Genomic DNA, 17,470 nt, shown 5'->3' with positions numbered 1-17,470 from the left:
GTAAACCTAATAACAGAGCCTGCCAGTACACGAGGCATAAGATAACAGAAATACAGGGGAAAATAAACAATTCCACAATCATTACTGGTAATTTTAACACCCTCCTCTCAGTAAGTGACAGAGCAAGTCAACAAAAAGTCAGTCCAGTATAGATGATCCGAACAACCATCAGCCAACTGGCCCTAAATGACGGGTACAGAGCACCATACTCCACAACTTCAGAGCACTCGTTCCTTTCACGGGCCTGGGAAACCTGTGTCAGGACAGACTACGCAGAGCCATACAACCCATCTCAACAAACATCAAAAGACTGAACCAGGGCTTCCCTGGTGGCGCAGTGGTTAAGAATCCGCCTGCCAATGCAGGGGACATGGGTTCGAGCCCTGGTCCGGGAGGATCCCACATGCCACGGAGCAACTCAGCCCGTGCGTCACAACTACTGAGCCTGCGCTCTAGAGCCCATGAGCCACAACTACTGAAGCCCGTGTGCCTAGAGCCTGGGCTCCGCAACAAGAGAAGCCACCGCAATGAGAAGCCCGCGTGCCACAACGAAGAGTAGTCCCCGCTCGCTGCAACTAGAGAAAGCCCGCGCGCAGCAACGAGGACCCAACACAGCCAAAAATAAATAAATAAAATAAATAAATTTATTAAAAAAAAAAAGACTGACCCATATACTCTCTGAACCAAGAGAGTATTAGATTAGAAATCAATAACAATACAACAGTAACGAGATCCCCAAATACAGAGAAGATAAACAACATACTTCCAAATAACCCAAAGAAAAAACCCAATGGGTCAAAGAAGAAATGACAAAGGAAATTATGAAATATTTCATATGAATGATAATAAAAACATATTAAAATCTGAGGGATGCAGCTGAGCAGTGCTTAGAGGTAAATTTATGTTCTAGTCCTACTTATAAAAGAAGGTCTAAAATCAGTGATCTAAACTTTGTAGGAAGCTGGAAAGAGAACAAGTTAAACCCAAAGTAAGCTGAAGGAAGGAAATCAATTTTATATAAAATGATTTTTATATAAAAATAGAGAAAAATCAATAAAGTCAAAAGTTGGATCTTTAAAAAGGTTAATAAAATTGGCAAACCTCTGGCAATACTGATAAAGAAAAAACATAAAGCATCAACGTAAGGAATGAAAGAGGGACCATAACTGCAGATCCTACTGACGTTCAGAGGACATTAACAACTTGATGCCCGCATCTGACAACTTGGATGAACTAGACAAAGGTTTTGAAAAATGCAGCTCGACAAAATAGACACAAGAAGAAACAGACAACCTAACTATGTGTCAAGCAAATAGACTAAGTAAGAACACTTCAGGCCTACATGGCTTCACCAGTAAATGTGGTTAAAAATTTAAGCAAGAAATACAATCCTACACAAACGCTTTTGGGAAACAGAAGATAAAGGGAGATTTCTAACCTCATGTTATGTGGCTAGCATAACCCTGACGGCAAAACCTCACAAATACACTAGGATTTACAGAGCAACATCCCTAACCAGAGATGCAAAGATCCTTTACAAAATAGTAGCAAAGCAAATCCAGCAATACGTAAAAAGAACAACATATCGTAAGCAAGTTGGATTCATCCCATGAATACAAGGTTGTTTTAACACTGAAAAAACAATATAATTCACATTAACAGAATTAAAGAAAAAAAGATCATTTCAATAAATGAACAAAAAGTACTTAACAAAATTCTAAACTTATTTTTGAAAATACTCTCAGCAAACCAGGAATAAAAAGAAACTTCGTCACTCTGATAAAGGGCATCCATGAAAAACCTACAGCTGGAATCATTCTTTTTTGTGTGTTTTGGTGGGTTTTTTTGTGGTACGCGGGCCTCTCACTGTTGTGGCCTCTCCCATTGTGGAGCACAGGCTCCGGACGCGCAGGCTCAGCGGCCATGGCTCACGGGCCCAGCCGCTCCGCGGCATGTGGGATCTTCCCGGACCGGGGCACGAACCCGTGTCCCCTGCATCGGCAGGCGGACTCCCAACCACTGCGCCACCAGGGAAGCCCTGGCGTCATTCTTTAATGGTGAAACATTAAACCCTTTTCCTGTAAGATCAGGAACAAGGCAAGAATATGTCTGCTCCCACTGCGTCTATTAATCAAACTGTGCAATGAGGCAAGAAGTAGAAATAAAAGCCACAAGTATTTCTGTGAAACTGTCATTATTCACAGGTTAAATAATTATGGATATAGAAAACTCTATGGAATCTACAAAAAAAACCTGCTAGGACTAATGAGTAAATTCTGAATTTGGAAAAGTCACAGGATACAAGGTCACTTTCTAAAAAACAAAAAACCAAAAAACAACAACAAAAAACTACTTCTATATACCAGTAACAAATAATTGGAAAATAAAATTTCAATAGCATCAAAAAAAGTCTAGGATTACAGCCAACAAATCTACGATTACAGCATCCACACCCACTAAACATATAATAATGGGGGAACTGGATGAGGGGAAAAGAACTCTTTGCACTCACTGTCTTTACATCTTTTCTTTAAATCTAAAATTAGTCCAAAGTATTTTAAAGAGGACATTTTGGGGTATAAATGGGGAAACCTCAATATGGAGCTATAAGTTACCCGGCATATAGAATATTGCTGCTTGAGTGTTATAACAGTATGGAGGAATGTCACAGAACTTTCTTGTGAGAGATACATGTTGAAGTAGTTATGGGTGAAGTGTCAGGAAGTCTTGCAGTGTCATTTCAAATGGTTCAGGGAAAAGTTGTATGCATATATTTTATATGTATCACACAAACATACATACATATGCACATCAGCTATACATGTATACATACATACAACATATATACAGACATATATGCATTATTTATACATGTATGCGCACACACACACACACACACACACAGAGCAAGCAAGAGCATGAGCCTGAGCATGTAAGAACCAAAGCAAATTCAGCAAAATGTTGACAAATTAACGCTTGGTGACCCATAGGGTATCTGTGTTCACTATATTATCTTTCAACTTGTGAGGACTTGAACTTTTTTTAGAATGAATAGGGAAAAATAAATATAGTTTCAACAGAAAAGCATTTCCTTGCAAGTATGATGAAAATTTATCTCAGCAAAAATTTACCTTCTTTCTTTTGGAGGAAGTATACAATCCTGAAATATCTCACTTCACGCTGCAAAAAAAGTCTTCCCCAAATTCTTCAGCCTAACACTTTGGAGACTGGATAAATCAAAAGTTTCACAGTGAACCATTTTAAACATTAATGTCATGCTGAAGCCCAGGATTAAAGTCTAAACTGCTACTTAGAAAAATTACGCATTCTAAGTAGGTCAAAAGAGACTAATTCTTATTACTCCTTTTCCTTCCTAAAATGGAAGCTATTCTTTCCTCCCAACAATCCACTTAACTAATATATCCTACAAGTACAAAAATGAAAAGAAAATTAATGCTATACAGGTGAAACAGAAAAAGAAGTAAACAAACAGAAACACAGAAAACACGTTAATGGCCAGATGGCTTTTCTGGCAAATTCTTTAACATTTGAAAATGTAGTGTAAGGGTCACAAAGGTAGCAATAAAACAGAATATGACAAACGAATCTCATTTATACACATAAGCTTCTAGCAAAAGCCTAGCACATAATAATCCATAAATGAATCTATTCAACCAATACTTTCTACTCTGTCCTAGGCCTGAGGATTCCAAATACAAAAATCTAAAAATAAATATCTAAAATAAAAATGATATCTAGCGACTAGAGACTGAAACAATCGCTACGTAAGATTTTGTACATATTAGAGAACCTATATATAAAGTTAATGGAATGGATCACAATGTTTAGCAGGGTTGCTGAAAACAAAACGAATACACAAAAATCTACTACATTCTAAGTATCAACAATAAAATGAAATATTTTAGGATATCATTTACAACACCATCAAAAACACGAAGTACCTGGAATAAATCTAGCACAAGAGAAGAAAGAACTTTATAAAGAAAAATCATAAAGAAGACTTAAATAAATGGAAAGTTTCACTGCAATCACAGTCAAAATCCCAGCAGGCTTTTCCTTTATGAAACTTGACAAGCAGAGTCTAAATTTACACAGAAGTGTGTAAGACCAAGAACAGTGAAGACGTAAGTTAAGAAGGGAAATAGGGTGCAGGACCCTGCACTGCCTGATATTAAGAGTTGTCCTAATAAAGACACAGACCTACTAGAGAATGGACTTGAGGATATGGGGAGGGGGAAGGGTAAGCTGTGACAAAGCGAGAGAGAGGCATGGACATATATACACTACCAAACGTAAGGTAGATAGCTAGTGGGAAGCAGCCGCATAGCACAGGGAGATCAGCTCGGTGCTTTGTGACCGCCTGGAGGGGTGGGACAGGGAGGGTGGGAGGGAGGGAGACGCAAGAGGGAGGGGACATGGGAACATATGTATATATATAACTGATTCACCTTGTTATAAAGCAGAAACTAACACACCATTGTAAAGCAATTATACTCCAATAAAGATGTAAAAAAAAAAAAGAGTTGTCCTAAAGCTACAGTAATTCATACAGTGACACCGCAGATGGAGAGAGAGACAAATGGCCCAGATCTACTTAACAGGAGGAAATCTACTTAAAATAAGGCAAGAAACAAATACGAGAACAGGTTAGTATAAAAGTATACTTACTTGCAGAAAATATATTGGATACTTAGAAAAGCCAAAAAAACCCCAAAACAAACAGAAAACCCAACACACCCCAAAACCAAAAACCGAAACAAAACTCCATTAGATCAGTAAGAATGTGGTCTCTAGGTCCCTGCAGGACACCTCAGGAAGGTACCTAACAGCCTGACGGGACAGGAAAGACTTTCCAATACAACGCCAGCTCAGCTGAAATGAGAAGAGTAAGGAAGAGTTGGGCGGGTGCAGAAGAGGCAGGAGGCCATAAGGCACCTCGGGAATCGCACAGAACGCAGAGATCCAGAGCAGAGCATGCAAGAGGCACCGGCGGCCGCAACAGTGACAAAGGCTACACCAGCGCCCCGCGTGCAGGTGAGGTTAAGGCTCTACCCTGAAGGCGATGGAAGTCTGGAAGAGTTTCAAACAGAAAAGTGATATAAAGAAATAAGTTCCTTAGAAAGAATGTATTTTAAAAGTACATTCAACACAGTGAGGGAAACGGGATTGGAGCAGGGAAGGCTGGAGCTGGGGACAAGCTAAATGCTGTCACTGTGATCTTAGTGGCAGGGGCTGGTGGCCTGAACGGAGGCGCTAACCTGTGAAAAGACAGGAGCTCGTAGACTGGGAAGATCGTGGAGAGCACCTGGCAGCAGGCCTTTCTGATGGACAGATGTCAGCTGGGAGAAGTGGCAAGGAGGCCCCAGACCTTGCTCTGGCACTGACGCCAGGGCCACTCCCCCAGACGAGCAGGTTTGGGGTGAGGCAGGTGGTAACACCCACTATCGGTTCTGGACACACTGAATGAGGCACCAGGTGACGATGCCACTGCTTTCGTAATCAGGAAACAAAATCATTGAAAACTTACCTGTTTTTGTCAAATGACGTCCTAGCCAAACGGGACTGCAAAATGGCTGTTATCTTTAAAACAGAATCATTTAAAAAGTATGGATATAAGGATTTATAAGTGACATATCAATACACGTTCATTCACAATAAAGATACAGATCTTTAGAAACTCTTACCATAGCAGTTTGGTCCCCAAGTTTGTCCAGACAGGATGCTCTGTGAAGCTACAATTATATAAATACACAAGAATTTATTTTTTCTCTCAGATGCTTTGAAGATATTTCCTTAGAAACAATGAAACACAACCACCATTCTGTTACTTAGTAACAGGTAAGAATGACTCTGATATATCTATGGCTTCTGCCTAATGTATAGTTTTCAAGTTCAACATATTCAAGTAAATCTGTTTCAGATTTATAAAAAAGGTTATGGTTTTGGTAAGACATATGAGTATGAAATTCTTTAAAAAAAAAAAGTTTATGCCTCAGTTTGCCAGTGAATGTCTGAGAAAAGTCCTGGCTTACCTGAAGCAATGTCTCCACGACACCTTCCACCTTCCCTGAAACATCCAACTCGAAGACATATTCCATTGTGCCCTAAAAAAGAGGGAGACCAAGCACGTCAGGCCCCATCACTTTAAGACATTTGCAGCCCCCTGCTGGCCTGTGCAGGGACCTGCCTGGCGCGCCCTCCCTCCGCCCACACGGAATGAGCACCCCGGGGGAGGAGTCTGTTGGATTTACAGCTGTATTTACTATCTCCTTCCTTCTGCTAATTTTGGGCTTAGTTTGCTCTTCTTTTTCTGGTTCCTTGAGATGTACAGTTAGGTTTTTTAATTTGAGATCTTCAAGGTAAGCGTTTAACACTAAACTCCCCTCTTAGGACTGCTTTTGCGGCATCTTTACAGTTTGGGTATATGTTCTGTTTTCGTTTTGATCATCTTGAGGTTTTCTGGTTTAGGTTCTTTTACTTCTTTATTGGAGTATAATTGCTTTACGATGTTGTGTTAGTTTCTACTGTACAGCGAAGTGAATCAGCTGTATGTACACCTATATCCCCTCCCTCGAGTCTAATTTCTCTTTATTATTTTTTGACCCATTGGTTGTTCGAGAGTGTTGTTTAATTTCCACATACGTGTGAATTTTCCCGCTGCTATGGATTTCTGCCTTCACTCCATGGTGGTTGTAATCTTCTTAGATTTGTTGACTTGTTTTGTGACCTGACACGCAACCTGTCCTGGAGAATGTCCCGTGTGCACGTGAGAAGAGCGTGTGTCCTGCTACCGTTGGGCAGGACATTGTGTGTCTGTGAGGTCCATCTGGTCAGAGTGCTGGTCGAGTCCTCCGTTTCCTGAGTGACCTTCTGTCTGGATGATCTACCCATGACTGAAGGTGGGGCACGGACGGAAGTCTCCTCTGTCCTGTGCTGCTGTCAGCCTCTCCTTTCAGTCCTGTCAGTGCTGGCTCCATACACTCAGGTGCTCTGAGACTGGGTGTGCAAGTGTTGTGGCGGTTAATTTTATGTGTCACAAGCTGCACTCTTCTCTTTCCCCTGAGGGTGAGTCTGCTGGGCTGTATCTGCCTGTGTCTCTGGTGCAGGGTCCCCTGGAGCAGCTGCACAATGCCCAGCTCTTTCCTGTTTTCAGGGGTCCCCAGGCATCTAGAGCATTATGGGTCCTGTCAGAGGTCCAGGACAGGTGAGACAGAAGCCAGTCCCTCAGGCAGCTGCCCCCAAAAGCCAGAACATTGGACCTACGGTCCTGTCTTGACTTTCCCTCCCCAGGGAGAAGATGGGAGCTGGGAGTTCCCTCCAATCACGTGGCACAGTGCCAGGGGAGGGACTACGGGGAAAGGATGCTACAATGTTCCCACAGCTTCAGGGTGGCTCATTTCATGCTCACCTGGGGCGCAGGGCACTCTTAACTGGTTTCTGGATTTCTCACAAAGGGAACTGAGTCAGTCTCTCCATAAGAGGAACAAGGGTCTGGGCTTCCTAGTCTATCAAGTCTCATCACCAAGGTCAAAGTCACAACCCCGCCCCTTTAAACCTGAGAATCCTTTGGTGTCCTAATTCACAAGAGCTTCTCTTTGCTTCAGAAAACCTTACTCATTTCCTTTTATGTAACTTTTCAGCAGCTTTGCACTTCCAGTGGGTGACAGGAGAGCCTCTGCAGGGAGAGTACACCAGGCAGGTTCTCAACTTGGGGGGCAGGGGGGCGTTCCGCCACCCTTGCAGGGCACTTGTCAATGTGCGGTACCACACAACAAAGGGGGACAGTGCAGAGGGGGCACCCGTGGGTGGGAACAGCCTGTAATGTAAGCGACAGCCCCTCACAATGAACCGTCCTTCCCAAAGTGCCAATAGCACCACGTGTGAGTGACGAGGTCGCAGTATTCACCGTTTCTGAGTGACTGGCGCATGCAGATGTTTCTTGTACATGAAACTCAGAGGGGGCTGCACGTGGCTGGTGCGCCCCCCGCCCAAGCTGCTGCTGAGGACCCGCAGGCTGGCCTGTGACCGGAACTGCCATCCCGCCTGTCGGACGTCTGCTCGGAGAGGGTGGCTTTTCCTAATTCAGAGGTGTCGCGTACAGGAGCAGCAGCAGACCATCTCTAGGTCTCGTAAAAACTCTTCTGCTACGAGTTATCCCTTTACTGCGTACTAAGCTGCAGCGTAAAGCATTAATTAAAGCACAGAAGGGTTGGATGTAACGTCTAGTTCCAAGTCTTGTGTTCACGGCCCCTCAGGGCTTCTACCCAATCAGCAGCATTTATAAACTATTACTGAGCTCTTAAATAAGGGTATTTTATAGCCTATAAGTATTTCTCAAACATTTAAAAGAAGTTCTCATTGATATTCAGTAAATAATCTTTCAAATGATGCATATTCTGATTTCAACTTTTAACCTAATAATTTAAGCTTTTTTTCCCCCTAATAGACACACCTATTTTGAAGTTAAAAAGTTAATTGAAATCTTTTGGACTAAAGTCTGTCATTCCCTTGGTATTTTGTTATAACTGCTAGGGAACAAGCTTTTAAATACCCATTACATTGCATTAAAGAAGTTAACAGAGACACAGAATCTTACTGCTCAAAATCACTACGTAAATTGCGGGGGATAAATGAAAAGCTTTACTTACCCTTTCTATTTTATATGGTGCAACAATGTTGTGTTCTTTAATGAAATATACCTGAGAAAGACAAATCAATACTTGTAAAATATTAAACATTATCACAGTAATGAGTTACTGTTAATTAGGATGTTATGAATCGAATTTAAATCATTGTTACATAATCTGTTTCCAAAAGCACTTGTATTAATATCAGTATGGCTTTCAAGTTCTGATGTTAAAATAACAAACATTAAATTAAAAAAAGATTCATCAAGGCAACAAGGTAGCAACCACTGCTGGATAAATACAACGTCTAAGATGTTTTATGAATGTCATCACTTGTACCCAGTAACCAGACAAGTGAAGGAAGCTAATCTAAGGCTGATTTTCTAAGAAATGAGTAAAACAAAGTCACTGTGGTATGAAATCCATTCATCAACATAAAGAAAACTCTCTTCTCTAGACAGACACACACGTGCACATACACGTGCGCACACGCACACACACACACTCCTCTTTATTCTATCAGCAAAAGAATATTTGGAAGCAAAACTCTAAAAGCCTAAAGAACCATAACATATTTCTGAAACACTGTGACCTGGTAAGTAATCAAAAAACACAAAAGTTGTGTTCATTTGGTTGTGTGCTTAACCCAGGAAGCTTAATACTTGAAAGAGTAGCTTATACCTAGTCACACCTTGATGTAAAGCTGATTTTGAGTTTATTTGACATGAGACCTCTTATACAAACTACTGAAAGGAGGTGGGAGGATTTGGGGGCTTTACTCTTAAGTTTATTAAAATTATACTAAAATATGTGTGTGTGTGTGTGTGTATATATATATATATATATACACTTTTTTTTTTTTTTTTTTTGCGGTACGCGGGCCTCTTACTGTTGCGGCCTCTCCCGTTGCGCAGCACAGGCTCCGGATGCGCAGGCTCAGCGGCCACGGCTCAGGGGCCCAGCCGCTCCGCGGCATGTGGGATCTTTCCGGACCGGGGCACGAACCCGTGTCCCCTGCAACGGCAGGCGGATTCTCAACCACTGCGCCACCAGGGAAGTCCATAAAATGTATATTTTTATAATGGAAACCATACTTTCAACTGAAAAAGTACCTACTCCTTTCAAGATAAGGACTTTCTAGAATAAAGCGACAGTGTAGAATGATACTCTAGACATAATGAGAATACAGGTGTGGACGAGAATCATCAGTCGTGGTGCTCCTTCCCCAAACAGATGTGGCCATAACTGCTCTCATATCCGCCAGTCAAAGCAGCATGAAGTCAAAGAGAGCCTCTGAAATGCTTTCTTCCCTAAAATGATTAGAATCGTGGAAGGCAGACTTAGAAAATCACCTAATCTGATATCTCCCAGGCTTCATAAAATAATTTTCAATATGCATTAAAAAGAGGCACGAACAAGAGGGCTAAGTGATCCAAAAACCACCGGAGGCTCTCTGCCCCCGACCATTCACCCCTTGAGAATCTCAACGCTTCGCGCCCAGTCCTATAGCGTAAAGAAAGCTCTGCATCTTTGTTTCCCACAGCTCTTCCCACGCTTGCTCGATCACAGAACGATACTTTTCTTTGAACACTTCAAGAAGCTGGAGATCCGCAGAGACTGGAGCCAATGCTGACCTCTACCCTTTCATTTTCAAGGTGAAGAAGGTGAGGTTCACAGCAAAAAGGCAGTGGTAATGAGCTCTACTCCTCTCTCATCTATAATTTTTTAAAGATCTCCAGATGAATTGAGCACAGCTAACCCTTGAACAACATGGGTTTGACCTGCATGGGTCCACTTACATGTGGATTGTTTTCAGTAAATATACTGGAAAAGGATGTGGAGATTTGGGACAATTTGAAAGAAGATGAACTGTGTAGCCTAGAAATATCAGAAAAATTAAGAAACTGTTATGTCATGAGCGCATAAAATATATGTAGATACTAGTCTATCATATCATTTACAACCATAAAACATACACAAATCTATTACAAAAAGTTAAAACTTATCAAAACTTACGCACACGCTAACAGACCGTACATGGGTGGCACCAATCTTAGTCGAGAGAAATGTAAAATAACGATAAAGATGCAGTATGAAATCACAGCTGCATACGTTCGCCGTAGTTCACACTGTACCACGGTCATAACTTCATAGCCGCCTCCTGTGATACTGCGCTGAGGTCGAGTGCTGAGAGTAACCTCAGAAGGCCGCGGGACGCTATTCATCTTTGCGTGAGCAGCAGGGAATCGGGCATCACAGTAAAAAGTGGTCCCTCCTGGTTCTTGTGCATTTTTCGTCGTGTTTAGTCTAAGATCACAAACCTGGAATAACACCACGGGACCCACACGAAGTGCCACTAGTGATGCTGGCCGTGCTCCCGAGAAGCAAAGTCACGACGTTACGAGAGAAAGTTGAACTACTTGATACATGTGCCATTGATTGAGGTGAGGCCAGCCGCTGCGGTTGCCACCATTTCAAGATAAATGAATCCAATGTAAACACCATTGTAAAAAGGAAAAGGAAGTTCATGAAGCCATCTGGCAGCTACCCAGCAGGCGGGAGAACCTGGCACTTTTTGTGAACTACCTTTTTATCACGTACTGAAAATGCAGCTTTTATGTGGGTGCAGGGTTGCTGCGTGATGACTAACATGGAGTCATCATATGACAACTTAAAGCAAAAGGAAGGTGAAGGATCTAAAGCTGGAAAAGTTAATGTCAGCAAAGGATGGTTTGATAATTTTGGAAAGAGATTTCGCTGTGAAAATGTCAAGATAACAGGAGAAGCAGCTTCTGCCAACCAGGAGGCAGCAGACGAGATCCCAGACACCATTAAGAAAATCACTGAGGAGAAAGGATATCTGCCTGATCAGGTCTGAATGCAGATGGAAGTGCCCTCTTCTGAGAGAAAAAAAAAAATCCACAAAGGACATTCATTAATAAGAGACACGAGGACCTGGATTTAAGGGCAGGAAGGGATAGGCTAATTCTGCTGTTTTGTGCAAATGCAATGGGGTCGATGACCAGGACTGCCCTGATCTATAAAGCTGCTGACCCCAGCGTTGAAGGGAAGAGGGAACCCCAGCTGCCAGTCTTTTGGTTGGACAACAAGAACCCTTTTTCTGGATTGGTTCCATCGATGCTTTGTCCCGATACAGGAAGTATTCTGCCAGTACGGGACTGCCCTTTAATGTTCTTTTAATTGGACAATACCCCTGGCCACCTAGAACCCCATGAGCTCAACACCAAAGGTGTCAAAGTGGTCTACCTGCCCCCAAACCCAGCATCTCTAATTCAGCCTCTAGATCAGGGGTCGTAAGAACCTTTAAGGCTTATTACATATGGTACCCTGTGCAAAGGACTGTCAATGCTGTGGAAGAGAAATCATGAGAGTCTGGAAGGATTACACCATTGAAGATGCCATGGTTGTTATAGAAAAAGCCATGAAAGCCATCAAGCCAAAAACAGTACATTCCTGCTGGAGAAAACTGTGTCCAGACGCTGTGCATGACTTTACAGGATTTACGACAGAGCCTATCAAGGAAATCATGAATCAGATTACGGATATGGCAAAAAGAGAGAGGCGGTTGAAACGTTTCAAGATACGGATCTTGGAGAAATTCAAGAACTAATGGACACCACATCCGAGGAATTAACAGAAGACAACCAGAGGGAGATGAGAGCTCCCAAACCAGCGCCAGATGATGAGGAAGAAGATGTAGAAGCAGCAGTGCCAGGAAACAAAGTGACATGAGACCACCTAGCAGCAGGCTGATTTCTGAGACTGCTTTTTCACTTCTTTTATGACGTGGACCCTTCTATGACACAGGCACTGGAACTAAAGCAAACGGCGGAAGGAGGATTGGTACCGTATAGCAACATTTTTAGAGAAATAAAAAAGCAGAAAAGTCAGCCAGAAATCATGATGTATTTCCGTAAAGTTAAACTGAATGTGTCTGCCTCTCCTGCCCGCCCCGTCCCCCCCCATCTCTGCCACCTGCGACAGCAAGACAAACCCCCCCCCCGCCCCCCGCCCAATGTGAAGACAGACGACAGGAATGAAGACCTCTGGGACGCTCCACTTCTACCTAATGACTAGTGAACAATCATCCTGCCGTGCAGTTAATAAACTCACCTGTTGTGTTTGTGTGTGTCTTCATGTGAACATCTAATAAGCACGTGGAGGAAGCGTATGATACGTTTCTGTGTTCATCACTGTCATCACCTAAGCATTCATAGTGTAGAACATCGTGTGCGAGACTTGTACTGAAGTGGACAGCCTACCCTTGCATAGGCATAAGGGGAGTGATTTTAATATAAGATTAATCATGTGTTAGTTTTCTGGTTTCGTAACTTTGCTTTCAAAGAATTACATTACTGTTCAGATGTCTTTCTCTATCACCACGGGTTTAAAAAAAAATGTAATCATGTTTGGGGCTTCCCTGGTGGCGCAGTGGTTAAGAATCCGCCTGCCAAGGCAGGGGACGCAGGTTCGAGCCCTGGTCTGGGAAGAGCCCACATGCCGCGGAGCAACTAAGCCCGTGCACCACAGCTACTGAGCCTGCGCTCTAGACCCCATGAGCCTCAACTACTGAAGCCCACGCGCCTAGAGCCCGTGCTCTGCAACAAGAGAAGCCACCGCAATGAGAAGCTCGTGCACCGCAACGAAGAGCAGCCCCCACTCGCCGCAACGAAGACCCAACACAGCCAAAAATAAATTTTTTTTTAATTTTGAAAATTAAAATGTAACCACGTCTCCATACTGAATTATGAATCTGATACGACACTGTGTGCCGTAACACTTTTGTAACGATTCACTCAACAGTGTACAGGCTGGGCTACTGGGAAGCAATCGTATTGATGACACAGGCTACGATAAAGCAGTCATCCTGCTGCTTCTTCATTATCAGTGCATGAATCATACTTGTGAATAACACGTTCCTTTTCCACATTATCCTTTTTTTTTTTTTTTTTTTTTTTTTTTTGCAGTACGCGGGCCTCTCACTGCTGTGGCCTCTCCCATTGTGGAGCACAGGCTCCGGATGCGCAGGCTCAGCGGCCACGGCTCACGGGCCCAGCCGCTCCGCGGCATGTGGGATCTTCCCGGACCAGGGCACAAACCTGTGTCCCCTGCATCGGCAGGCAGACTCTCAACCACTGCGCCACCAGGGAAGCCCCTATCTTTTCATTTTTGATGTCTAATGTTAGTAACACATCTAACATCTACAGTGTTTTGTGTCACATTAAGACAATATTGATGTCGGTCCTGTCATCTTATAAACAGATGACGTGAACTTACAGTATGGATAAGTACAGTACAAACTGCAAATGCATCTTCTCTTATGATTTTCTTAATAACATTTTCTTTTCTCTAACTTATTGTAAGAATACAGTACACAATACATATAACATACAAAATACATGTTATCAACTGTCTATGTCATCGGTGAGGCAACAGTAGGCTATTCGTAGTTAAGTCTGGGGGGAGTCAAAAGTTATACGTAAATTTTCACCTGTTTGTGTGTGTGGGCGTGGGGGTCAGTGCCCCAAACTCCCACTTTGTTCAAGGGTCAGTTGTGTATGACAGGAGAAAAAACATGTCATTTATCTCCGTATTGCCAGTGTTCACACAGTACCGGATGCACAAATCTATATTGAGCAAATGTGAAATGAAGAAAAGGTCGTGACCCCAAGCATTATACTATAATTAGACAAGGCTACACATCCTGAGCCGTGGCCTCGGTTGTCACCATGAGTCCCTCCGAGCTCACTGAAGCGGGAGGCGCTGGCCTCCCACCCTCCAACTGCAGTCCTTCATCTCAACCCTCACGCACTGTCAGGACTCCTCAGGACGGACCCACACAGCCTGCAGGTACCACACGCTTAATGAACGTTAAGGAACGCATCAGGCATCACAGCTTCTGAGACATATAGTTCTCAATGACTAACTTTAAAAGAATTTCAACATCATTCCCTGTGGCCTTCATTTGAGGTTTCTACAAATAATTTCATTGTGCTTAAAAAAAAATGTGTATATATATGTATGTGTATATATATACACACACACATATGTATTTATTCATTTAAATGTGCGTTCAGGTTAGAAAAAAATGTTTACTAGGTGCTTCTTACCTGACTGAAAATGAGTGAGATCCCCCCGGATACCGCCCTAAAATGCAGATAGAAGTTATTAGATATATGTAATTTTCTGGTAGAAGTAAAATTACACAGTTAAGACAATGACGTACTTTGCAAAGTGTCTATTGGCTCCATTTTCGCCATGTTTTCCTATTTTTATACAATCTCTCAAAGGAATCTGGAAAAAATTGAGAGAGAAATATTATAAAAATAAGCCAAGGTAAAATATATACAAAAAATAGAACCGTTTCTGTTCACACTTAAAATGCATTTACCTTAATGATGGGCTGGGATGTTGCATCCGGTTCAAAAATAACTGATTTTGAACATATTTTTAAGGAGCCTCTGATTTTCCTAGAGATGAAAGTACAAAAGGTTATTATTAATGAACGTAACAAAAGTCACAAAAGAATCATAATACATTTAACTAGAATGTAGATGACTAAAGTATAAAAGTATAAACTAATAAAAGCTCAACAAAGAGAAGGGTATGAAAGGTTGGAAAATATAGCAAAAATATTTTCCTCATCTCCCCCTCCCTAGAGGTTAAAGAATCTGCATGTGTTGTAATACGGTCTCACTGGTTGAGCACCGTCGCATGTATTTTATTCGCATTACCTCATCTGGTCCTCACAACTACTGTGAAAGGGAAACAGTTTTCTGATCCTTAAGAAACGCTGATTCCATCCTGTCTGTGGTAAATTCTTTTGACTTTTAATTTCCTATATCTTAAAGAACGATTCAGAAAGCAATACTAAGCATCTAACGTTGATTAGGTAGGAGATTTTTTGTGTTCTTATTTATAATCATGCAAGAATAACAAGAGTTTGAATTTAGAACCCAGAACGCTTTTACCGGTGATTCTGGGGTACATAGGAATTCTGGGAAAAACTGGTTCTATGATGATAAGCAATTGTAAAGACCATCTGCCTGCTACTATAATAGCAAATAAATCAGTCATCGGCTTCACCATTCTCCTCCTTTCTTGGGACATTTATACGGCTCCAATGAGTTTTGGAAAAAGCCCGCCTGAGCATGTTAGAGGCCCATGTGCCTCACTTGCCTGAAGCCAATAAAAATCTACACACTTGATTGTCTTTTTATTGACTAGATGACTTTTATCAATTGGTCAAACCAAGGCAATAACTTATTATGTAATCAAAACACAGGTTAAGAAATGCTGGAACATCGTCTTATAAAAAAATCACCTTAAGATTAGTTTCCAAGAGTACTACAAGTATCTACAAGTGAAGCTCTAAGGATCTTACGTTTTTTAAAATCACTTGTATGACATCTGGACTTTTTCTCCAGTCATTCCTCAGTGTCCTAGTAAACGCTTCTTTTTTTTTTTTTTTTTTTTTGTGGTATGCGGGCCTCTCCCCTTGTAGAGCACAGGCTCCGGACGCGCAGGCTCAGTGGCCATGGCTCACGGGCCCAGCCGCTCCGCGGCATGTGGGATCTTCCCGGACCGGGGCACGAACCCGCGTCCCCTGCATCGGCAGGCGGGCTCCCAACCACTGCGCCACCAGGGAAGCACGTGAACGCTTCTTGCTCTGGCCGTTCCAGGGTCTCTTAACTGAAGCAATTATGTTACTTATACTCTAGAAAGACCGACCTGCTCTTCCTGCTTCTGTACCCCACCCCCACCCCCCAGGCCGAGTCAGTTCTTCTATCAAAGAAATCTCACATTCTTCCTGGCTTACAAATATGCCAATGGTGTTCTAACCCACAGGATAAAGTCCCATCACAATCTGAGGAAGGCCTACCTCTGTGTACGTAGATAATATGTACCCAGTGCACAAGAAGGCTGGTCATGCTGAAGGTCATGATTTAGCCTGCAATTCTTCTTCCTCAAAAGCTCTTTTAAATTTTGATTTTACATCATTTCTTTCCATGCTGTTATCTGCATTTACTTTCCTAACACCCTAAATCACCTAATAATAACTTAAGTACTTCTATGGCAATTGCTAAACAAATACAAATAGAATAGAAAATTCCCAAGTATCAATCACCTAGTTTCTGCAGTTGTTAACATGCAGTCATTCTTGTTTTGTGTAGAACACCTCAGAACCCTGCTGGATTTTAGATAAATTCCCAGACATCCTATACTTCATTTATATATACTTTAACATGAATCTCTGAAGATAAACTATTTCAATAAATGACCTATCACTGTCACACCTAAAAAAATGAATAATTCCTTAATGTCATCAAGGATACAGCCAGGATTCAAACTTTTCTCTTTCATAAGTGTGTTCTTATAGTTGGTTTGTTCAAGTTGGAACACAAAGTCCATATTACATTTAGTTGACAGGTCTCTCAATATCTCTTAATCTAAGGCAACTTTCATTTTCCCGCATTATGAACTTTGCTAAACACATCTCTGTGGTTTTCCTCTATCCCATTTCCTTTATATAATTGGTAAGATTAAAAGACTTGACCAGCTGGGGTTTGATTTTCTGGTAAGGGTTCGTCAGAGGCAGTGCACATGTACTTCCCTCGTATCAAGAGGCCACAGTGGGTTCAGGTAATGCCTATCTTGATACGTGCATTAAAAAATTTCTCAGCAGCTTTTCATCTGCTGGTTTAGCAGCCACTGAAGATTCTGTCTACAGCAGAGGTTGGCAAACTTCTTCTATAAAGAGCCAGATAGTAAATATTTTCGACTTTGCAGGCCATTTGGTC

General features: G+C 42.1%; 1 protein-coding gene across 2 annotated transcripts in view; it reads right to left on the bottom strand.

The window, feature by feature from the left end:
* NSMAF (neutral sphingomyelinase activation associated factor) overlaps window positions 1–17,470 on the bottom strand; it is a 60,541-nt gene that overhangs the window by 27,958 nt on the left and 15,113 nt on the right. For both annotated transcript variants that reach the window (XM_082674628.1, XM_082674629.1), the window contains exons 3-9: window positions 15,061–15,139; window positions 14,896–14,963; window positions 14,780–14,816; window positions 8,670–8,720; window positions 6,054–6,125; window positions 5,706–5,753; window positions 5,549–5,601 (exon numbers count right to left, since the gene is read on the bottom strand). In XM_082674628.1, the coding sequence (XP_082530754.1) occupies window positions 5,549–5,601; window positions 5,706–5,753; window positions 6,054–6,125; window positions 8,670–8,720; window positions 14,780–14,816; window positions 14,896–14,963; window positions 15,061–15,139 (408 nt within the window). The remainder of the gene's footprint in view (window positions 1–5,548; window positions 5,602–5,705; window positions 5,754–6,053; window positions 6,126–8,669; window positions 8,721–14,779; window positions 14,817–14,895; window positions 14,964–15,060; window positions 15,140–17,470) is intronic.

Source organism: Grampus griseus (genome assembly GCF_964374135.1).
Source record: "Grampus griseus genome assembly, chromosome: 17".
NCBI classification, from domain to species: Eukaryota; Metazoa; Chordata; class Mammalia; order Artiodactyla; family Delphinidae; genus Grampus; species Grampus griseus.
The sequence above is the reverse complement of the archived record's forward strand: the minus strand, read 5'-3'. Positions and strand labels throughout refer to the sequence as shown.